The sequence below is a fragment of the Hypanus sabinus genome, chromosome 20 (assembly GCF_030144855.1).
Source record: "Hypanus sabinus isolate sHypSab1 chromosome 20, sHypSab1.hap1, whole genome shotgun sequence".
Classification (NCBI taxonomy): Eukaryota; Metazoa; Chordata; class Chondrichthyes; order Myliobatiformes; family Dasyatidae; genus Hypanus; species Hypanus sabinus.
The window spans coordinates 38,028,667-38,053,684 of NC_082725.1; the positions used below are offsets into that span (position 1 = coordinate 38,028,667).

The window sequence follows — 25,018 nt, forward strand, 5'->3', positions numbered from 1 at the left end:
AACAGAGTACAATTAGATGTTCAGCCTCAAAGTCAGAAGGCCATAATTTTGTCACAAAAATGCAACAAGAGTCATCATTCTAAAACAAGATTTTCAAAAGCACATAGAAAATTCTGCTCATTTTAATTTAGAAGTATGTGATACTTTATTTCAAGATAATTTATTAAACCTATTCCATTACACAACACCAGATCCAAAACATCCCATTCCCTGGTTGGCTCCATAACGTATTACTTCAGGAAATTATCCCCAAGCAGTCTGTGAATTCAACCTAATGAATGCCATTTCCAATTTGGTAAACATAAAGTTTAAAGTAACCAATAATGAATACATTATTTTCTATATGCCCCCTTCTTTCTTGAGAAATACTCTTTCCTATAATGTGACTATTGTTTTGGGGCTGATATACTTTCATTCTCATTTACACACACATTCTTCAGTGAACAGTTATCTTGCCTTATCCAAGATGCCTCCTTCAAATCAAGTCCCAGATGTACCAAACTCATTCATTCAGATTCAGATTATTATCATTTAGAAACCACAAGTGCAATGCAGTTAAAAAATGAGACAATGTTCCTCCAGAATGATATCACAAAAGCATATGACAAAACAGACTACACCAGAAAATCCACATAATGTTTGGCAATCCCCAATCCAGAGTCCGGAGAGGCTGCTGCGTATTAGTATCATGCTACTGTCTAGCGAGTTCCCCGGAAAGGAGCTCCAAATCCACCAGACAAAAACAAGATCAAAAACTAAAGCTTCAAGACCTGCACAAAAACACAGTTACAACAGTGCAAACAATAGCATAATTGATTAAAAAAAACAGACCATGGGCACAGTAAAAATAGTCCAAAGATGTTAAAAGACTATAAGTTCAAAAGAAATCACCACACAGTTTCCACAAATCCCCAGGGTCCCGACAGACTCGCCATCCCACGCCAGCGGCAGAAGGGAATACCACCCCCCCCCGCTATGAACTTCCATGGCGCTGCCCGACTCAGCCTTGCAAATGCAGCACACACCAAAAGCAACCTGACCGCAGCGGACTCTCAGTCCGTCGAACCTCCAAGCCGACGACCATCCCCTCCAGCACAGCTTCTCCGAGCACCATCATCAGCCGAGCGTATTAAGATGGCCCCGCCATCGGCAACGCAACCCCAAGGACTGGGGGCCTGTTCTTCCCAGCAGAGTCCCGGACCTTACAGCAGCAGCAGCAACGAAGGAGGTCATCCTAGAGATTTCCCGATGTTCCTCCGTGTTCCCGCAACTGTTTTCAATCGATTATGATTGTGCATGGCACCCCACTTCACAAATAACAGATGATCAGCTCCGGAGTGGCCACTGCAAGCTGCATCGCGCCGCCGTCTTGGAATGTCATTATTGTAATATTACTGAATGCAGGTCACAGAATCATATATCATAAAAAATAGCCCTCAGTCCACAGTCCACATAATCTCAAACACCTACATTAATCTTATTTTATTCTTCTCATGTTACCTTTGATTTACCCAAGTTAACACCTGACAGGGATGTGGGAGGACACTAGAGCATATGAAGGAAATGAGGCAATCACAGGGAGAATACTCAGACTCCATATACTCAGCACAGTTTAGAAATGAACCTCAGTCAATGAAGCTGTGAGACAACAGTTCTAGTAGCAGCACCTCTAGGACACTGTGATTCTAGAATTATGTCTCAATGAGGTATTCATTTCCTCACTCCTCCCAAATATGAGCCAGGAGCAAATAGCTAGAAACCTGTCATTAAAGATTGCTTTAACCACCTCTACTGTTAACTCAACACTTTGTTCTTAGATCCAGAAGTAACTGAACTATTAAAGAGGATGAAAAAGTTTGCTCAAATTAAGGGAACAAAAAAAATAAGGTGACTTATCCACAAGAGGCATTAACAACATAAATAAAGACAATCAAAGTTAAGAAAAGAGCTTCATGGGTTGATATCTCACGATTATTTCACCAGCAGTAGACCAGAAAAGAAAAAAAAGGGAAATCAATTGACTAGATCAAGGTACTGTCAAAAACATCACAGTCTTTAGAAAAATCAAGATTCAAATAAGAAAATTAAAGTAACACATTTTCCACTTTGGAAAATAAACAATTGAGGAAAGGGAGTTGAGGTACACAAGATTATTCTCTCTATTATTTCTCCATCCTTGATGTGCAGAGTTTTATTTTTGTTAAATTTTCAAAGCAGAATAAACAAGAGTGTGCAAGGAAATAGGGGTATGAGCTGCTACTTTGTCCCTCAATCAAATCTGCTCACCTAAGACTATAGCTGATTGATGCTGGCCTCAAACGTGAGAATAACTGTGTCACTTCTTCATAATTCCCAATTCCTCAGTCATTTAAATATTTATCTCATCTTAAATATATCTAATAATCTAACCTCTACAGTTCTCGGGGCAGAGAATTCCATCCAGACAACACTCTAAGAGAAGAAATATACCCATATGTTAAGTTATAAATGATAGATTTCTTACTTTGTAACTATGGCCCTTTGTGACTCTCGCTTATGAAAATATCTCAATATCCATCCTGACAAGTCCCTCAATAATTTCATTCTTCTGAGCTCCAAGGAATGTAGATCCAATGTCAAGCTTCTCTTGACAAAACACTATCATCCAAGGAAATAGCCAGGTGAATCTTCTTTGAACTGCCTCCATCCTAATGTACCTTCTTTTAAATAAAGGGAACAAAACTAAGGCATCACCAACACCCTGTATTATGGTAACAAAACCTCCCTATTCTTAAACTCCAGCCTTTTCATAACAAATGTCAAAATTCCATTTGCCTCATCTATATGTTGGGCCTGCTTACTAATATCTAGTGATTCATCCATTAGAGCACCTAGATTCTCCCAGAACATCACCCATTTGCGATCTCTTGAATTAATAATCTGCTTTGTGATTCTTCTTACTGAAGTTTATGATGTCACACTTCCCCACATAAACACCAGCCTTGATCAAGCAAATAGATTATCATCTTACCTTTCTCCTTCTACGCTCTTCATCTGAAATATGTTTTTCTTTCTCAGATTTCTTTTTCTTCTTCTTTTTCTTGTCTTTGTGCCGTTCTCGCTCATGATCAGATCGATCGTCATAATAACTGGAATCATGGCCTGAGCCAGAAAGCTCAGTTACTTCACTTCCTCCGACTTTCAGCACAAGCTTAAGTGGTTTTTCAGAGGGTTTATCAATAAATCCTAAAATGAACATCACACACACAAGAATTAGGAAAAAACTAATGCAACATCTAAGCAAACATTTCCTCGAAAGAGAAGAAAGTAAAACTAAAGGTCAGTTCTAACAAGATCAATCATTCTATGAAAAATTTAATTTTTAAATTTATATTGTTCTTTTTAATCAAGATAAATGTGTTTTGATTTTTTCTTTATTTACTTAGAATAAAAGGATTCAGAGAAACAACATGGGAGTTTACCACAAACACGAGAAAGTATGCAGATGCTGGAAATCCAGAGCCACACACACAAAACGCTGGAGGAACAAAGCTGGTCAGGCAGCATGTATGGAAAAAGAGTAAGCAGTCAACATTTCGGGCTCAGACTTGAAGGCGGCTCTTGGGCCAAAACATTGACTGTTCATCCTTTTCCATGGAGTTTACTAGATTCCTTCATAACCATTACTTTGTTATAGGAAAATACAGCAGACAGTCTACTTTCAGCAAGATTATTATTTGCAACAATAATATAAGCAACTCAAAGTAATCTGATTGTGCTGTCTTTACGACAGTTATTTAGTTTATAATATTTTCGCTTAGTAATTCATTCAATAGTATTTTCTAGTTAGAATTAGGAGTGTTTAAAGTATATTCATTGCATGTAAAATATATCGGCATGCGATGACGTCACATCCGGTTTCGCCGCGTCTTGTGGGAAAACACCGGTTTGAAATTAGCGCGAGGATGGGGGCTTTCCACGAGGCTCACCTGAGCAGAAGCAGTTTTGCAGGCATGAGAAATCACAGTGAGAGCAACGCTGTAAGTTAATAGATAATTGATATGTTGAACTAAGATGTTAATGCCGATCCTGTTAGAAGTAACGACGGTAGATAATGTTTATGCTTTCGTTAGTTAAAGAGTCGCGGATAGTTGCATGGAAGTGTATTTAAAGTAGTCAATGGAGCAGGTAAACTCTCCCTGTATACTGCACCTTAGTGTAATGTAGTTATAGTCACCTTTGCAAGTATTTACACTTGAAATGTGATATTAAGGAAGGAACAAATACTGTATCAATCTTGTATTGTTTTATCAACAGTTTTCACCATATGTTAATGTGAAGAGTGAACAGTAAATGGTTAATCTTACTGCGATCTGGTTCTTATTAACTGTGGTTTATCCGGACGTTAAATTCGGCGTTTGTTACACCCGAAGGAGAACGTTACACTGATTGTAATGCGTTAGTGAAAGGTAAATATAGTCAGACTGACAACACTTGCTTTTCCCCTTGAAGAGCAGTACCATATAAACAGCGCAATACACTGCACACCAGGGAAGCAGTACCTCAGATTAAAATTGAGAGCAGAATCTCCGATAATGCAAAATTCCTTTATCATTTTGAGAGTGAACAAAAAGAGACAAATCCTGAGATCTACAAAATGATGACATAAAAATAAACCTGAAAAAAACCTTATTAAAAAAAAATAACAAGAACAGTTCTGTAGGCAGAACTGAGTTTTAAAGTAGGGTAGAATATTACAGATGCTCCAACTATAATCAAAGTTCACATAATTTCCAAAATGTTGGAAATACATAACCGGTCCAACAGTATCTGTGACGAAAGACAAGCTAATATTTTAACATGTTCAAACAAGCTGGATGGACTCAGCAGGTCGGGCAGCATTTGTTGAAACGTTGACTGCTTGTTTCAATGGATGCTGCCCGACCTGCTGAGTTCATCCAGCTTGTTTGTACGTGTTGATTTGACCACAGCATCGGCAGTGTACTTTGTGTAAGCTAATATTTTAGAATGGTGTGGTCAGTTCTGATGATAGGTCAACAACAGAAATGTTACATTTGTTCTATCCTTTAAGCTGCTGGGTATTTCAGCCAGTTTTTCTTTTAGATTTCCAGAATCTGTAGTGTTGTGGTTTTCATTTTATTCTTTTGATTAGAAAAGTATGCATATTACCTGTACCACACAATAAAATATGGAAATTCACATAAGTGTAAATATAAGATAATGAACAGGAGCTGGACAAAACCTGCTCTACTACTTGATGCGGTCATAGATGATCATAGACCTCACCTCCACGTTCTTGTTCATATCCTTGATCTAGCAGTCTTGGTTTAGTACAGAAACTCTGATCACCCCAATGTCCCTGGCCCAGAGAATTTCAATACTCTAATATCTATTAAGATATTTACAGTAATCTGTAAATAAAAATGAAGCAACAAAGAGTATTGAAATTTTTTAGCTATTACAGACTGCCAGCTTAGATTGTTTGTGCTAGTTAAACACAAATATGTTTTTCAGTGAATCTGCAGCATAATTTGAGAATTTTAAAAAAACATATTGTGGATTAATCTAGATTAAAATGTTTTTAATATTATCAGATTAATATTAAATTTGATAATATTAGATCATTATATTAATAATATAATAATATATTAATATTATCAATATATTGGTGTAGCTTTTCCCTCATCATTGTGGGGGATTTCTACCAGGCTATCTTGAAGAAGTCTCTGAACAACTGCCACCAACATATCACCTGTGGAACAGAGGTGCTGACACACTTGACGACTGTTACACACAATCGAGTACACTGAATGAGCCATCGCACACCACATTTTGGAAAGTCCAAATACCTGGCTTTACTTCTATTCTCGGCATACAGATTAAAGACCACTGCACTAGTGGTGAAGACCAAGGTATGGTCAAGGGAGGAAGAGGAGCACTTACAGGACTGTTTTGTGTCGGTAGACTGGATAACATTCAGGGATTTGTCTTCAAATCTGAATGAATACACCCCAGTTGAAACCAACTTCAACAAGTTCTGTGTGAATTCAGTGTAGTTTCAAGGACATACCAGACATAACCAAACCAAAAGCTACGGTTCCACATTTATCATCAGCTGAGGACTAAATCTGTGGTATCAAAGAACAGTGATACAGATTGATATAAAAAGTTCAGATGTAACCTACAGAAACCTATTTTAAGAGTGAAGCAACAGCTCTGACTGAAGTTAGAGATGGAACTTCCCCTCAAAACTAATCAGCAAACTTTAAGACCAAGGCCTCAGTAACCTCTCATGATTAAAATCATGGATTTCCTCACTTGCAGACACCAGTCAGTTCGGAATTACAAAAACATCTCCACAACCTCCAAAGCACCACAGGGATGTGTGCTTAGCCCCCTGTTCTATTCGCTTTACACCTATGACTGTGTGGCTAAGTACACCTCCAATACCATATGGAAATTTGCTGATGACACCACTGTTGTGGGCCATGTAAAAGGTGGTGATGAATCAATGTAAAGAAGGGAGATTGAAAATTTGGTTTAATGGTGTAATAACAACTTCTTACAATGTCAATAAGACCAAGGAACTGATTGTAGACTTCAAGAGAGAAAACCAGAGGCCAATAAGCCAGTAATCATTGGCAGATCAGAGTTGGAGAGGGTCCGTAACTCTAAATTACTGGGTGTAACTATCTCAGAGGACATTCCTGGACATATCATATAAATGTAATTGCAAAGGAAAGGCACAGGAAAAGCAAAGCAGCCGATAACATACTACAGTACGAGACTAGATGAGGTGGCTCAGGGTATCCACCCTGTTATCAGGGATTGGCGGCGCTGTACTATGCATATGAAAAGGCATCATCTATAACCCTGGGCTATCCCGTGACTCTGTACACACACCACAAAGTAGCAGAGTTGTTGGAAAGAGGAAAATTTGTGTTGACGCCAGCTAGGATAGCAGCGTATCAGATGCTATTGACATTTCCAGATATAACTATACAGAGATGCACTACCAGTAATATAGCCGATTATGTCCCTTTAGACTATGAAGGAGAACCCCATGATTGTGTAGGGAAGACGATGGCATTTGCCAAATTAAGAGCAGATTTACGGTCAGAACCACTAGAGGATGCAGATAAAAAGGTTCTGTTCGTAGATGGCTCTTGTTATAGGGACTATGATGGAAATCATGCAGGGTTCTCAGTCGTGCAGCAGGATCAGTCGAGCTATAAGATTATTAGGATGGAATCCTGTCCCCAACCGTGTTCCGCCCAACTAGCGGAAATCAAAGCCCTGACAGCTGCATGTGAAATGATGGAAGGTGAGAAAGTAGACATCTATACTGATTCGGCATATGCTCATGAAGTATGTCATTTGTTCGGGGCAGTGTGGAAGCAGAAAGGTTTAAAAAAAAGTAGCAGAGATCCCATACAACATTGTCAGCAAATTCTAGACTTAATAAAAGCCATTATGAAACCTAAAGCATTGGCTATAGTAAAATGCCAGGCACATAAAAAGGGAAACGATGTAATAACAAAGGGAAATCAAGCTGCGGACGAGGCAGCCAGAAAAGCGTCTGGGTGTACGTCAGCTGTCATTGCCCCCCAGGTAAGCCTACCTCCAGAACCTAACGTAGAGGACCTAATTGAAATACAAAGTAAGGCAACTTCGGCAGAACAGACAATGTGGAGAAAAAGGGGGGCCAAGCAGAAGGCTTGTGGAGCACGGAGAAGGTTTGTTGGTAGTGCCCACCCCTCTCCTGACGATTCTGATTTCAGAAGCGCATGGGATGGACCATTGTGCAAGGGGGGAAGTGATAAAGAAAATAAAGAAGGATGGTTTTTGGTCACCTTATTTACAGGCTTCAGTGGACTTTTTCTTGTCACAGTGTGAGGTATGCGCACAGAATAATGTTGGAAAGGGAATTACAACCCCAATAGGCCACATTCCTGTACCTGAAGGACCATTTAAACATCTAGTGATCGATTACGTAGACATGATAAAGACAGTGAGAGGGAAAAGATACATGCTGGTAGTAATTGATCGACTTAGCAGATGGGTGGAGGCGATACCTTCAAAAGGTCAAGGGGCAAATACAGTGGTAAAATTTCTGACAAATGAAGTGATCCCAAGGTTTGGAATACCTACAGAAGTTAGCTCAGACAATGGTTCAGCTTTTATCCAGAAAGTGGTCAAACTGGTACTACAGGCCCTGAGGATAAAGCAAAGATTTGGATGTGTACACCACCCTCAGTCGCAGGGCATGGTAGAGAGAATTAATGGAACCCGGAAAGCCAAACTAAACAAAATTTGTGCAGACACTAAACTTAATTGGGTTGATGCTTTACCATTAGCATTGATGAGTTACCGCATGCAAACTAATCGAATGACATGCCTGACACTGCATGAGATTGCTGCAGGCTGGGAAGCTATCATACCTGTGATAGGGGTGAGCAAAAATGTTGAATGGATAAACTATATTTACCATTGTAACCCTTACCCAACAGGCTGGTATATGTCTAGGGGAAAAAGGGGATCCAGCCACTCTCCAACCCACCTCCCGTACACGCAGGTGCTGTGAGAATCGAGTTAATGCCTCACGCCCGCCAACAGGATCAAATCCACAACAAATACCGTTATGAAATACACTTTAAAGAGTTTACTAAAATTAAAAAGAGTAGTAAGCAATACAATATATATACACAAGGAAAGAAAAAAAAGGCGCCACTTATCAAAGTTCAGTCTGTTTAGTGCACTCGTTGGAGCTCAATCAACGAACCAATCGACCCATCTGGCCGTCGCACCTGGGACCACCCCGGTGATCTTACGAGCAGTCCAGCACACGTCCACCTTCTTCAGTCTCTTCCTCGGCCTCTCCCAAAAAACCCGCGAAAACCCCTCCCCCAAGTTCCCAGCACCACAAGACACAATGACATTCCCCATTGATTAACAAATGAATACAATTACCATATCAGCCATTCTAAAGTGAAACAACGGCTAGAGAAACACTTATCCGACAAAGAAACATTCCTACTTGTAACAAACCAGAGGCCATTTTGAGTAACATACCCAGGACATTGTACATTCTCTCCCCACCAGCAAATGTCATGCCCTCATGGCATTACTAGAGGTCCCCAAAGCTTCTTGCAACACACAAAACCCAACCCAGGTGCAGAAGGCAATGACATAACTACCCAGAGCAGTAGAAATCACACTCGGTTCTCCTGGTACCACATATGTCAACCGCTCCGGGGGGCGCCTAATCCTCTGAGATCTCCATACCCCTTCTGCCCCACTGGGCTCCCTCGTTTACACTCCGGGTCCAGCCCTTGGGAGGCAACCCCTTCTGCGAACACTGCTCGAAACACTGGATGCACCGAGAGGGTCTCCAGAAAGTCTTCCCCCCCTTTCTCCTTACAAGCTCCCAGGAGCCGTCGCACAACTGGGGAGTTAGTCCCCACCAGGAGGGCAGCACCACCGGTTTCCACCGGGTCAGGACACACCAACACCAACGTCTCAATAGCTTCCGACACTCCCACGTCGCCCTCCGAGAACTCCAATCTCACCGATAGGTACCCATCGTACGGGTAGTCACCCTCGCTCACACCCCAAATCTGCAGGGCGTCAAATGGTGTTACGGGCAAATGCTTTAGATGTTGATTGTAGAAAGACCGGTACAATAAGGTCACCTGCGATCCCGTATCAAGAACGGCTTTTGCGTAAATTCCCTCTATCCGTAGACCCACACTGGCACGGGGTCCTACCAGCCCATCCGGAACAGAGGCGTGGGCACCTGGTGGTCTTCCGGCTGATCTCTGGGAACTTGTTCTTCCAGAGGCTCCAGTCCGTTCCCTCACTGAGCCTCTCCTAAGTTTCCCGACACCTCTCCCTTTTTAGTCATAGGGGGGCTTGTCCTCCGCGGGACTCCTTGTCTCTCACAATCCCACCTAAAGTGACCCTCCTCTCCACAGTTATAGCACACCCTCGGCCTTCCACAATCCCGCCTGAAATGCCCCTCTTTCCCACAGTTAAAGCACACACTGCCGGCCGCCCCTCCTCTCCCAGGACGGCTCCTGCTCCCAATCCACTGCACTGATCGCCCCTGAGAGTAGGTACCTCCCCTGTCCCTCCCCTCCAAAGGGGGTTCCCTACTCCCCGGGGGATTGTCATTCCTCCACTCAGCCACCACTTCCTGTATCGCTGAGGATTGCTCCCGTAGGCCCGTGCCCCTTTTCCGCCCCAACGCTCTCTCTTCCTCTCGCACCTCTCTAATCAGTTGCCCGAAGGATGGATGGGGACCTTTCCTATAAGCTTGCCGGATAGTCCACGCCACCTTGTCCTCCTCCAGAGACCCACTGAATAGCTGACTCATCCTCACGCTAGCCACGTCAATTGCCTTCACTACCCCTCGGCGCCGCAGCCCCAAGAGCATCCCCTCCATCCTAAATATGTACTCGGAGAGCTTTTCCCCTCTCCGTTGTTCCAGGCGTTGAAACTCTGCTAAAAGCAGCCAGGGTTCCCCTGACAACCCAAACGCTCCCTCCAAAACTTCTAGGCAGTCCTCCACTGAGGCCCCAGGCTTCTCAGCTTTCAACTCCCGGACGGTTTTGGCTGCTAAACCCCTCAAACTTCCCACCAATCGCTGCCTCTTCTCCTCCTCTGAGCCTGGCCACTCCTCTAACATCAAAGACGTATGCTCGATCCAGGTCTCATAGTCCACCTCCCCGTCTGGAGTAGGCTTGGCTCCAGAGAACACCCCCAGCTTCAGCCGTGGCCTCTCGGCCACCCCCACTAGGGAATTAAGTGCGGCTGCCAGCTCCGAGACTTCCACCCTACCTGGGGAGCGGGGCTTAGTCACGACTCCCTCCTCCCACCTCCCTTTACTAGTGCCGGGCACCTCTCTGGGGTCCACCTCTGGCTCTAACTCCTCCTCCGATGTCTCCTCAGCCTCATCCTTGTAGGAGTGGAGCCCCCACGGCCCCTCCTCCCCCGGTACACTGACCGTCGCCGGCAGTTCCCCCGTCCTGACTTCAGCACTCGTACGAACCAACACCCAGCTAGACTCTACCTCTTTACCACACCGTCTAGCTACCAATTCTACCTGCCCAATACCCTTCACCGAACTTAAACCCCGCACTATCGCGTCTCCCGAAACTCGAAAATCCACTCCGCTCACTACGCATGCGTACTGTACCGGTACATCTTCAAACTGGCACCAACAAACAAACTTGTCTCTGTCCATCTCCGCTCTGCTGCCTGCGCGATTCCACAGCCCCTGACAATCCAATCCGGGACGAGCACCCCACAAATGTAACCCTTACCCAACAGGCTGGTATATGTCTAGGGGAAAAAGGGGATCCAGCCACTCTCCAACCCACCTCCCGTACACGCAGGTGCTGTGAGAATCGAGTTAATGCCTCGCGCCCGCCAACAGGATCAAATCCACAACAAATACCGTTATGAAATACACTTTAAAGAGTTTACTAAAATTAAAAAGAGTAGTAAGCAATACAATATATATACACAAGGAAAGAAAAAAAAGGCGCCACTTATCAAAGTTCAGTCTGTTTAGTGCACTCGTTGGAGCTCAATCAACGAACCAATCGACCCATCTGGCCGTCGCACCTGGGACCACCCCGGTGATCTTACGAGCAGTCCAGCACACGTCCACCTTCTTCAGTCTCTTCCTCGGCCTCTCCCAAAAAACCCGCGAAAACCCCTCCCCCAAGTTCCCAGCACCACAAGACACAATGACATTCCCCATTGATTAACAAATGAATACAATTACCATATCAGCCATTCTAAAGTGAAACAACGGCTAGAGAAACACTTATCCGACAAAGAAACATTCCTACTTGTAACAAACCAGAGGCCATTTTGAGTAACATACCCAGGACATTGTACACCATAATCAGCAGAGATTCATCAACTACACCGATGATGCACTGGAGGCCTTAGGGCAACAGCTGGATGCAACTAGCAGGATGGCGTGGCAAAACAGACAGGTACTGGATTGGCTTTTGGCAGAAAAAGGGGGTGTGTGTTTAATGTTTGGAGAACAATGCTGCACTTTCATACCGAACAATACTAGCCCAGAAGGATCATTTACTAAAGCAATGAATAAATTAAAGAATCTGCGGACGGAGGTCAAACAGAATGCAGGCTTCGGACATCAGTTTTTTGATTGGTTAGAAAGTAGACTCGGAGGATGGGGAGCATGGCTGACTAAAATAGCAATAACTGTCAGTATTGTATTGTTGAGCTGTGCGTTTGTGCTGTGCTGTTTTCTTCCTTGTCTCAAATCTCTTGTAGTGCGTGCTGCAACCAAACAATTTCCGATGCTTGTGGCAATTACTGAAGCAAGCTTAGTGGAGAAAGAAACACTGAAAATGTATCGTTACAGCCTACAACACCTGCAGGATGAACAAGAGCAAAACGACAGTGTGGGAGTAGATTGTAAGGGCTTATGAGTCTTTTTCCCTGACTCAGGTACAAAGGGACAGGTTTTTGGCTCAGCGGCCCAGGGTAACAGGGAGAGAATACTTTGAGGTCTTGGCGCAGAAAATTATAGTTTTGGGAATAAATGCTTGAGTTTATTGAGGCTTTTGTGCGCGGACTCTTAGTCTTTCTCTGTGTCAAAGGGGGGATATATTGGAGTATAAAAATATTATGGAGTATAAAACTTGTATCATTTGCTGTGTAAACAAAACTATGTAGTCAGTTTGCTATGCATGTACTCAATTTAGTAGAATGAAATCTTAGAATGGTGTGTTAATGAGAGGTAGCTAAAGAGCTAAAGAAATGTAGATTAGAACATTGCTCAGTTCTGAGTTTATTATTTGCTATGCAAGTACCCAATTCGGTAGGAGACTGAAGTCTTAAAAATGTAGAAGACACTGGTATGTTAATGAGAGGTAGCTAAGAGATGTAGATTAGAACATGATTAAGTCAGGAAGTAATAAGAATGTAAACTTGCTATTTGCTAGAGAATGAAATCTTGGAATGTAAAAGACAATGGTGTGTTAATGGAAGGTAGCTAAAGAGGTGTGTGTGTGTGTGTGTGTGTCTCTGTGTGTGTGTGTGTGTGTGTGTGTGTGTGTGTGTGTGTGTGTGTGTGACAGAGAGAGAGACCAGACCAGGATTTTGCTATAAAAAATCCTGTGTCCGAGGATCGGTGGGCAATCATCGACTAGCTCACTGACTGTCTCAGCTTTGATTTGCCAATTAAAGTTCAACCCTTCTTCAAGAATCTTCTGTGTCTCCTAGTCATTTGTGAGGCATGAAAAACCAGGACAATCTCAGCACAGGAGCCCATCAGGGCTGTGTACAAAGTCTACTCCTTAACTTCCTGTTTCCCCATGACTGTGTCATCACCCACAGCTCTAATCTGCTAATTAAATTTGCTGATGACACTACATTGCCTTATCTCAAACAATAACATGGTAGCCTACAGGGAAGAAGTCATCTCTCTGACACAATGATGTTAAGAAAATAACCTCCCCCTCAAAAACAAAGGAGCTGGTTGTGGATTACAGGAGGAATTGATACGGTGACATCACCCATTGACATCAATAGATCTGGGGTTGAGAGGATGAACAGCTTTAAGTTCTTCTGCATCCACATCACTGAGGGCCTCATGTGGTCTGTACATACTGGCTGAGTGGTGAAAAAGGCACAACAGCACCTCTTTCACCTCAGACAGTTGAGTAAGTTTGGTATGGGCCCCCAAATCCTAAGAACTTTCTACAGAGGTACAATTGACAGCATCCTGACTGGCTGCATCACTGCCTGGTATGGGAACTGTACCTCCCTTAATCACAGGATAGCCCAGAGCATCTGTAGTTGCGAATTTCCCATGATTCAGGACATTTGCAAAGACGAGTGTGTAAAAAGGGCCGGTAGGATCATGGGTGATCTGTGTCACCCCCACCACAATCTATTCCAGATGCTACCATTTGAGAAATGGTACTGCAGCATAAAAGCCAGGACCAACAGGCTCTGGTACAGCTTTCTTCAGCAAACCATCAGACTGACTAACTCACCCTGATTGAGTGTATTTCTGTATTATGCTGATTATTCTATTTATTATAAATTACTATGATTGCACATTAGACATTTAGACAGACACATAAGAGTTTTAACTCCCCATGTACGTCAAGGATCTAAGAAATAAAGTCAATTTGATTCAATGAGCTGGATGAGTGGTGTTGCAACAACCACCTTGCACTCAATGTCAATAAAGCCAAGGAATTGATTGTCAATTCAAGAAGGAGAAGTTGAGGGAACACACACCAGTCCTCATTGATAGACCAGCAGTGAAAAGTGTGAGCAGTTTCAAGTTCCTGCGTGTCAGCATCTATCCTGGACCCAACCTATTGATGCAATTTTAAAGAAGGCAAGACAGTGGCTATGTCTTATTAGGAGTTTCAGGAGACTTGGTATGTCAACAAAGACTCTCAAATATTTACAGTGGACTGCAGCAAGCATTCTAACTGATTTTATCACTGTCTGGTGTGGAGGGGCCACTGCACAGGTTTGGATGAAGTTGCAAACTCAGTCAGTTCCATCATGGGCATTATTCTCCCCAGCATCAAGGGCATCTTCCAAAGGCAGCATCCGTCATTACGGACCCCACCACTATAGAAATGTCCCCTTCTCATTACTACCATCAAGGAACCTGAAGCCACACATTTGATGTTTTAGGAATAACTTTTTTTCCCATCGCCATCAGATTTCTGAATGGACAATGACCCCATGTACACTATCCCACTTTTTTTCCATTTCTGTTTCTTTTTGCATGATTAATTTTTTTATAAATGTATTTTTATTGTAATATATAGTTTCTATTATGTATTGCAATGTACTGCTGCCACAAAACGACATACTTCACAACAGATGACAGTGATATTAAACCTGATTATGATCCTTTCCATTTTAATATTTGTCTAGGCTGGCAAGCTTTCATGTTATCCCAGTATTTCTCTCAAATTGTAGTGTCAATGCTGCTCTGAAACTGCTTTCAGTACACAGCAGATTTCAAGGTATGTCAGCTCTAAAACTTCAAAGGTGTTTACTAGTGTTTACGTGAGTTTTTATGGCACATCTCATGTTACCACAATATTTTTATTACTGATTTTACAATCAAATTAACCTAAAACTAAATTGAAACAAAGATTTTTAAGACACTGACCTCAATTACAAGACAGTGAGCAATGAATCTAGTAGTGAATATGGATGGAATTGAAGATGAAGGGCAATCACTATAAAATTGGACAGCAAAAAAAATTAAGTATAATTTTTGTTGACGTTAAGTATCTGCAAAGCACTAGTGTTCACAGGGACTTGCTTCTGCTGAATACAAATCACCAAAGGCACAACAAATGAATATGAAAGCAAACATAGAAGATTAAAATACAAAAGTTCCAATGGAACTTGAAAAGATAAGAGGGTGGAATCAGCAATGACAAACTTAGGTCACCTCTAAATGACAGCAAGAGAGCATATCAACTCAGGAAACAAGAACTGGACCAAGTCATTTGCTCCCTTATACCTGCTCAGCCATTCAAAAGAATTGTGGCCAATCTTTTACTTAAATACTATTTTCCCACCCTATTCCCATTTGATTCCTCTGATGTCTAAACCTTGTGATCTCAGTATTGAATGAAATCACTGACTGGTCCACCATAAGTTAGAGAATTCTAAAGACTTACTACTCTTTCCATGAAGGATTTTCTCCACATTTCAATCTGAAATGACCCAGTTATTTTGGGACAGCGAACACTAGTACTAGAATCCTTAGCAAAAAGAAACACCTTTTCTAAATCCACCTCTTGTCAGAATCAGTCAGGCTCCGTATCACCGGCATATGTCATGAAAATTGTTTTTTTTTCCTTCTTTTTTTCTTTTTTTTTCCCCGGGCCCCCCACCACTCGAAAATTGTTAACTTTGCAGCAGCAGTACAATGAATGATATAGAAAAAAAACCTGAATTATAGTAAGTGCACGTATATTAGTTAAAACAAATAGTGCAAAAAACAGAAATAAATAAAGGTAGAAATAAGTAGAAGCAGAAAGAAATAAAACTAGTGAGGTAGTGTTCATGGGTTCAATGTCCACTTAGAAATTAGATGGCAGAGGGGAAGAAGCTATTACTGAATCATGGAGAGTGTGTCTTCAGGCTTCTGTACCTCTTCCCTGATGGTAACAATGAAAAGAACGCATGTTCTGGGTAGTAGTAGTTCTTAATAACGAACGCAGCCTTCCTGAGACACAGCTCCTTGAAGATGTCTTGGATACTACAGAGGCTCATACTCATGATGGAACTGACTAACTTTACAACTTACTTCTATCCTATGCAGTAGCAACCCCTCCCCCAAACCAGCCACCGATACATCTGTGTAAGTTTTTGACTGCTTCAGGTGACAAACCAAATCTTCTCAAAATCCTAATGAAATATAGCTGCAAACCCTCTCAGAACTTAGTACTTTTCAGTCAGCTCAAATTTTATTTTCCTGATGTAAAGGGGGTTTCTTCTTTTTTTTCTTTGTTACTGTATATGTAATAAAAAGGGCTTTTTTGTTTAGTTAAAAGCAGGAATGCTTCTTTGTTGCGAGAGAGTGCTGGAAGCTTGTTTGGGTTAAAATTTACTGATAACGAGAATTGTATTCCTTTGTAAACCAAATGGGGATTAATGTTGTTCTTCTGAGTCTGTAAGCTTTTGGGCAGATCGGCGCGAGGGGGTTGAGAGAGAGGACGCAATGCTGTAAGCTGGGCGAGGAACGGACCCCAAGCGGGGGTCCGAGGCCAGGAGGTACTCCGAGGAGGGGGGATGAAGCTAGATGTGCTTGGTTGACCACTTCGGAGGGTCCTGAGCTGCTAGTCGAGGAGTTCGGAGGGGATTGAATGGTGGCCAGAAGACTTCAGTAATTTAGCTCCAACGGTTGTGCACTAAGTGGTTTGGACTTTGATAAGTTTGGCGCCTTTTCTTTAGTTTTTTCTTCATATATACTGTATCATTATTAATCACTTAGTTATAGTAACCTTTATAAATTGTACTCATTTAATCGCATATGGTGTACTGTCTGTTTTTGGGCGAGGCGGGGACATCACACAGCATCCACACCAGCTGATTACCCAGTTTGGCGGGGCCGAAGGCTGCTCCCCCTAGATGAGAACGAGCTGAGCGAGCCTGAGGTGACCCAGGGGGTTACACTGAATTCTAAATAGAGGCCTAGACAAATCCACCATTCAAGGAATCAGTTTTGCTGCCCTCTCTCAACAGCAACAATAGGTCTTATTAGTTAAGGAGAACAAGAATATAGACTGTTCCAGGTATAGTCTCATCAAAACCCTCAAGAACCCACATGTAACCTTCACTATTTCACTTAATTTTTATCTTCCATTGTACACTGTAGTTCTTCCTGATGGCACAAAGTAAGCAAGGATTGCAACCTTTTTGGATTTATTTTGACTAGAATACTCATTCACTGAGTATATTCTGGTCAAACAGATAAGATTTCCTTAATGAAGAAATCCAGAGATATGGGATTAATGCAGAAAAGTGAGATCAGCCGCCATGATTTTATTAAACGGAAAAGCAGCATCAAGGTGCTGAGTACAGTCGGCCCTCCTTATCCATGAGGGATTGGTTCCGGGAGCTCCCGTGGATCCAAAAAACGCGGATGCTCAAGTCCCTTATATAAAATGGCTTAGTATTTGCATATAACCTACACACATCCTCCCGTATACTTTAAATCATCTCTAGATTACTTACAATACCTAATACAATGTAAATAGTTGTTATACTGTATTTTTTAGGGAATATGAACAAGAATCTGTACATGTTCCTCTCGCTCACAACACAAGCAGCCAACAAACGAGACGCAAGGCGAACAATGATCAAATGATGAGTAAAACTTCTCATCTCTAGATTACAGAACTTATAACACCTAATACAATGGAAATGCTATGTAAATAGTTGTTATACTGTAATGTTTAGGGAATATTGACAAGAAAAAACTACATATTCCTCTCGGTCACAACACAAGCAGCAAACGAACGAGACGTGAGGCGAACAATGATCAAACAACAAGTAAAACTTGTAATACCTGTACAGTAGTTGTTACACTGTCTTGTTTAGGGAATAAGGACGCTTTGGAGGAGGCTCAATAACACTAAAGGTCAGGAACTGTGGAGCTTGAGGGCTGAGGATCTTCAAGTGTTGTACGTTGAGACTTCAGAATTGCAGATGCTTTAGTTAGAAACATTGTTATAGGAAGCTGTCTCTTTTTCCTTGCATCGTCAAACAAATCTTGCAGTGGTTGTAGGCATGTTGTTATCCCTTGGGTGACACAGAAGCTTCATTCCATCGAAGGATCGTAGTCGAGGATCACATCCTTTAACACTTGCGCCTGCTGAAAAACTGCTGCAAATTTTTCAAGTGTCCAAATTGATGGCTCTGCCTCCTCTAAATCTTCATCATCATCTTCTGTAGAGGATTTCAGACCTTCGAGTTCCTTGTTGGTAAGGGTTTCTCTATGCTCTTCTGTGTTCCTTGACGTTGTCCTCGATCATGTCAGAGAAGCCTTCCCTGCCAACCTACCATGCAACATTCAAGAAAACCCTGACTTCTGCATCACTAGTGGGGAAGCCCCTGAAATCATTGACTGCCTCAGGCTTTACGGAATCTAAGCCTCTGCAATTGTGAATTTCTTCCATAAATCCATAATGCTGCAGTCAGGGGTAGCATCAAGGGCAGCACGAATCCTCCCGAAGGTGAGGCGCCTTAATGCAATTGATGATGCCTTAATCAAGTGTCTGCAGCAGTGACGTAGTGTTAGGAGGCAGGAACATCACTTCCACGTTATTGTTGGCGAAGAGAGAGACTGGGGCTGGCTGGGAGCATTGTCAATTATGAGGGCCTTGAATGGCAGCCCCTTCTCTTCGAGATATTTCTTCACTTCAGGAATGAAGCACTGGGTGGAAATGTTCCAAGAACAGGATCACCGTCACCCAAGCCTTCTTGTTGTGTTGCCAGAACATGGGTAGGCAATTTTTGTTTTTGTTCTTAAGGGCCTGGAGATTGTATGCTCAGTAGATGAGTCCTGGCTTGATCATGTGACCAGCTGTGTTGCCACACAGCACCAGAGTAAGGCAATCTTTCCAGTCCTTGAACCCTGGGGCCTGCTGGGCACTCTTATGGACGTAGGTACGATTGGGCATGTTCTTCCAGAACAAGCCCGTTTCATCACAATTGAAGACTTGCTCTGAAACTTAGCCTTTGTCTTCTATGAGTTCCTCACTGCTGATTCTCCCGTGATCTTTAAGTTCTTGAGGCTGTAGCACTTTACATAGCCAGCCAGCATCCCTTACTAGCCTTAAACTCTTTTCACTCGCTCAGATCAACCCCGTCACAGTAGTGCTCATAAAGACTAAGAGCATGTATAATTTCATGTCCTCTAGCCACACACTTAATGCTTTCTCACTCTTCGCAAGCACTTTATCATGAACCAGAGAGACCATTTTTGCCGTTGTAGGGGCAGCACTAACACTTCCATGAATTTCAGCTCCTTTCTGCTTTATTGTGTGAATGCTCGATTCATGCTTACTGACCTTACTGCCCACTTCGGAAAGCGACGTTCCACTTTTCAAAAGACCTAATATTTCTACTTTCTCGGTGAGAGATAGCACTTTACGCTCCCTCTTAGCCTTTGAGAAATTGCTTTGACCACCTAATTGCTTTTTTGGAGCCATTTTTACACAGGACTAAAGTAGCAAACGAATGAGATGCGAGGCAACAATGCTCAAGCAACGAGTGCTGGAACAGCACTTCCAGGTTTTCTCGATTCAAGGTTGGTTGAATTCACACATGCAGAACTCGCGGATAAGGAGGGCTGACTGTACTTCCATCCTATATTACTCTATGCAGTAAAAGGTTTACCAGGATATCACATGGATTTGGGGGTTTGAGTTACAAAGTGAGGTTGCATAGACTAGAACCTTGTTTTCGGAACATAAAAGATTACGGCATGTCCTGATAGAGATAGATAAGATCACAAGCAATTATTTTTCCAGGACAGGGGAATTGAAAATTAGAGAACATAGTTTTAAGATTAGAGGTGATTGAGAAACATCAGGACCGGCTTCTTCACACAGAGGTAGTAGTATCTGGAACGAGCTGCTAAAAGTAGCGGTTGAAGAGGGCACATTAGCAACATTTAAAAGCAATCTAGTAGATGGATAGGGGAGGTTTCCAGATTGTGAGCTAAATGAGGGCAGATGGGACTAGTTTACTGGCAACACAGTTGGTATAGACTAAGCTGAAGGGCCTTTTCTGTTCTGTACGACGCTCTCGTAGAGTTATTATTGATAAAATAGATAGGTTCCCAAATTGATTTTTTTAAAAAAAACTAGAAATTAAAGCGGACTAAAGTTCTGTTAGTGTGAACGGGCATAATGGTCCTTTTTGTGCCTTGACTTGTTAGGTGATTCTATAAATTTAGGAGAAACCTTCTAACGCTCTGCAACAATGATTGATTGGGGATAATGTTATGTATGATTTTAACGGGGAAACTGACCCAGTACGTAACAGAGAAGGTTACGACGATGGGGTGAGAGGGAAAGAGGGGTGATAAAAGGCTCCTGGTTGGGGAAGGTGTGGAAAGGCTCTTTCCCGCGCTGAAAATATGCTTCTTAGTGTATACGGATTAACAACTATTAGGCTTAAGCAATTGAAGCAAAATAAATAAGCAAATGATCCTGCATAAACGAGCAGGCGGAGATTTGCCCTGGTCTGCTCAGCTGGTGCAGGCTCCTTCAGAGATGCCGAGTGTCCACTAAGCTCCGAGTTCAGTAAACAGGAGCCCTTCCCCCCACCCCGCTCCCCAACCTCCGGGCCAGCTCATCCCAAGGAAGTGTTTTGACGGGACGCTGACCCTCCCAAGCTTTCTCGGGAGGGATCTCATCACGTCGCAGCAGGACGGGCCGAGAAAGCCGGCCTCACTCACCGTCGTACGAGCGCCACTCGCACTTCAGCTTCTTGTGTTTCTTCCCCATGTCCGGCCCTGGCGTCGCGCAGGCGCACAAGGCCTGGCGCCCGATCGACCCAACGGCACCAGGCCGGGGAGCTGAGTCAAACGCGCGGGTCTTCTCTCCGATCTACCCAATCCCAGTACGAAAATTAAACAAAATAATTCACAGATCTTGCATCTGCCGGTACTTTGGAATCACATTGCCCTTTCCTCCAACTATGCAGAAGACCCGCCTCTACCTGACCATCAGCCAAGGGGACCAATCAGACTGCAAACCTAGAGCCATTGCCCAATCCAGAATTGAGGAGGGAAAGGAAGACGGTCCGGTGATAATTGATGTAGAGCAAAACCAATAACATCACAGTATTATTTGATCCACATTTTCCTAACCAATGGAAAGAAAGCACTGGGTTGCGACCCCTCCTCCTTTACCTTGCTCCGCCTGCTTGACGTCGAGCGCGATTCTGCCGAGCCGGTGGCGGCGGATTTGACTTGGTGAAGAAAGGAATCGCTCTGAGTGAAGAGCAGTCTGGCAATCGAGTGTGAGTAGGCAGTGACTGAGGGGGTGTTAATGGTGGGGTGAGTGGAACAGACCTTTCTGCAAGTTACCTCGAATCAGGGAGTTGCGAGTTTGTCTTGTTCCCGAAGCTTGAGGCAAAATCTAGGCCGGCGCAACTGGTTTCACGGTTAACCTGCGAGTCCAATCTAATACATCCACAGGTCCTGGACAAGGGTGAGGAGACTTTTCCAGGTTACTTAGCTGATGTTTCTTACTCAGATAAAATCACTAAAGCACTTTGACGAAAAATCATGATGATTTGTAATAATTGTTTTTTTAATTGAGTTGATGGAAGTAAATTTAATATCGAAGTATAATATGTCACTATATACACCCGTTTTCTTGTGGAAAACTCAGTTAATCCAAGAAATATAATATGAAAGGCCGAACTCAATAGGATGGACAAGCAATCAATGAACAAAAGACAACAAGCGGTGCAAATGCAAAAGAGGAAAATAATAAATAAATTACGAAAACATAAGATGATTTGCTCAGGAATGTGAGTCCATAAGTTGTGGGAACAGTTCAGTGATGGGGCGAGTGAGGTGATCCCTACTAGTTCAAGAGCCTGAATATTTGTAACATTTTCTGTATTTTACTGGTTTGCAAATTCTTTAAAGGAAGGTTACTTATCTGGTCAGGCACTTTTAGAATCTAATATGTTTAAATCACCTGTCATTTTCAGTACCAAAGGAGCTTAGTCCCAACCTAGTCGATAAGTTTCTCTGTCCTGCTTTAAATAAAGAAATAAAGACTATATGCAATACTTTGAGAGCAGGCTTGTGCAATTGTGAGAAAACTACATCTTTGCTTTAAAATGGTCAGTTAATTGTGCATATTTAGGTCGTAACAGATTTTTCTGAATGAATGGCTTGTTTTTGAAATGCTGAAATTGAATCTGGGAGTATGTTTTTGTCGGTTGATTGAATAACTTTAAAAAAATATATATTTTAGTAACTGCAAATGGATTCAGCAGCTGGAGAATTAAAGCAGGCTCTACCATCATTTGAATCAATGCAAATACATGTGGAAGTCTGTGTTAAACAGAACAGGTAAGTCATTTTATTTTGCAAAGTAAAATGAGTAATTTTGAGCTTAAACAATTCTGGTGATGAGGCTCAATTGCTTCTATCACTAAGTGCAATTCTTACCCTATTTCTCATGATGTAATAGGATAGAAAAGTGAAGCAGGGAAAGTAAAAATGTACTTAAACATGATACAGAAGTCGATAGAGCACTAATTCAAATCAGAGTGAACCTGGGCCTTCAAATCTGCGGGTGTTGAATATCTCGGCCATGTTACAGAATGTAAAGGAATACTGAGTTTAAAATTTTAGAGGAAAATGGGAAGAATATACAGCAAAGCAATTTGCACTTCAGCCTGTCCTGCCAATGTTTTGGCTGCCCTTTTGGGATCCATATCCAACCTTTTCCCCATAGAGAGAACTTGAGCCTTATTCAGGTGACAGTTGGGAGTACAAGTACACGCTTTGCTGAAAGCAGCTGCACCAGCAGTCAGGATGGTGAGGGGGGCATTTAACAGGCTGGCCTTCAGTCAGGCCATCAAATTGAGGAGCAGGGACATTATATTGCAGTTATCCAAGTTAATGGTGAGACCATGTTTAGAGAGTTATGTACGGATTTGGACACCCTGTTATAAGAAAGATGTCAAGCTGCAAAGAGTGCAGAAGAGATGAGCAAGGATGCTATCTGGGCTTGAGGGCGTACGTTCCTTTGGAGGGGGGGGGGTTGGTTACACTGGATCTTTATTCTTTGAAGCATCAGAAGATTGAGAGGTCGGTTATAAAATCAATAGGGGATATGGATAAAGTAACAGTCATAGTCTTTTCCTCTGGTAGGGGAGTCCAAAACTAGAGAACACAGGTATAAGATAAGAGGGGAGAAATTTTTAAAAAATCTGAGAGGTAACTTTATGCAGAGGGTAATGATTATCTGAAATGAGCTGCCAGAGGAACTGGTTAAGGTGAGTACAATTGTAACATTTAAGAAGCATTTGGATTGGTATAAGCAGGGAAATGTCATGGAGGATAATGGGTTGAATGTAGGTTACTGGTACTAGCAGTGAGGAGGACTAGTGACTAGTCAACGTGGACCGGTTGGTCCAAAGAGCCAGTTTCTGTGTTGACTCTACAATCAGTAGAAACTGCATTTAACAAGAAGTGTTCTATGGATGATGCATCTCCAAACAGAAACTGGTTTTCAGCTAAGCCACAGCACCTGATATCAGTGAACAGTTAAGAGAGAAGAGCAATGCGAAGAGACACAATCTAAAGTGTCATTTATAAGACTTGAGTTGCACAACAAACCACACCTCTAGTCAAGCTTTAGGATACAATTATAACTTTACCACCTACCTGACCATGTAGAATATTGCCCAAGAAACTCCTGTTTGCAAAAAAAGCAGGACAAATCCAATCCAGCTAATTGCTTCTCAGTCATCAGGAAGGTGATTTCTCATGTTTTTAAAAGTGCCACCAAGCAGCATTGTTTATCAATAATCATTAATTTCTGTTTTGGGTTTTACGAGCTCTCATCACAGTTTTGTTTCAAGCATTACATCAGAGAAGTGAACTTGAAAGTGACTGCCTTTAACATCAAGGTGCCATTTGATCAAGTGTTGTGTCAATGTGCTATGATAAAGTCCATTTTAATTTAGCAAGAGAAACAAGCTAAATATCTTGTCTAATAAAAGTATATGTAGTAAATGCAGGTGATTATTTTTACATGGTTTCTATTATAGTACTGTGAAGCATGAAGATGTGCGTTTGAGTGTACTGCAGTTACTAAGTAGGCATCAAGTCGTGTTTGGAGATTACGTATGGATGCAATTTGATGATGAATTTCTGGCAAGGAATGTAAATTCTGTGAGCATTGTGGACACAGACCTTACAGTTAAGGAAAAACAGGTAAGGCAAAACAGTAAGATACTGTAAAAATCCTAATGGAATTTTTTGTAAAATTGAATTTTTTTTACTACATGTGATATGCTTAATATTCTAGAAGGGCTTCTCTTTACTAACCAGCAAGCATGGAGGGAAAGGAAACTTGCTCTTTAATAATCATTTTTATTTCTTTGGTTACTTCTATTTTTGTTCATTATATGCATTGCTAGTTTTGTAAACAATTATTGTGTCACCTTTGAATCGGGGTGCATATTTATGGACAGTGTGTTACTGGGATACTGGAAGTATGATTAGATTAGAAAGATACAATATTTCATAGATCTCTTGAACAGGTAGAGCTGCAATGATTGAACTTTGTGGTGTTTTAATTGCAGTTTGAGAAGCTGCCTAGAAAATTGGATTTTCCTGGATTTTATTGCTAATTTGATATTCAAAAGGAGGCATCTTGGCCATAACTTTTCAATGTTAGTGGATGGTCTTTTACAGTCATTCATTTGTATTTAT

The 25,018-nt window shown here is 42.1% G+C and overlaps 2 protein-coding genes across 5 annotated transcripts in view; one reads left to right on the forward strand and one right to left on the reverse strand.

The window, feature by feature from the left end:
* Positions 1 to 21,289, reverse strand: part of brd9 (bromodomain containing 9) — a 72,120-nt gene extending 50,831 nt beyond the window's left edge. For all 4 annotated transcript variants that reach the window (XM_059945344.1, XM_059945343.1, XM_059945345.1 and 1 more), the window contains exons 1-2: positions 21,008 to 21,289; positions 3,011 to 3,225 (exon numbers count right to left, since the gene is read on the reverse strand). In XM_059945344.1, coding sequence (XP_059801327.1) covers positions 3,011 to 3,225; positions 21,008 to 21,056 — 264 coding nt within the window. In that variant the 5' untranslated portion in view covers positions 21,057 to 21,289. The remainder of the gene's footprint in view (positions 1 to 3,010; positions 3,226 to 21,007) is intronic.
* A 215-nt stretch (positions 21,290 to 21,504) lies between these two features.
* trip13 (thyroid hormone receptor interactor 13) overlaps positions 21,505 to 25,018 on the forward strand; it is a 58,498-nt gene continuing 54,984 nt past the window's right edge. Inside the window, exons 1-3 of the mRNA XM_059945788.1 lie at positions 21,505 to 21,573; positions 22,545 to 22,642; positions 24,352 to 24,517. Of these exons, the coding sequence (XP_059801771.1) occupies positions 22,554 to 22,642; positions 24,352 to 24,517 (255 nt within the window). The 5' untranslated portion in view covers positions 21,505 to 21,573; positions 22,545 to 22,553. The remainder of the gene's footprint in view (positions 21,574 to 22,544; positions 22,643 to 24,351; positions 24,518 to 25,018) is intronic.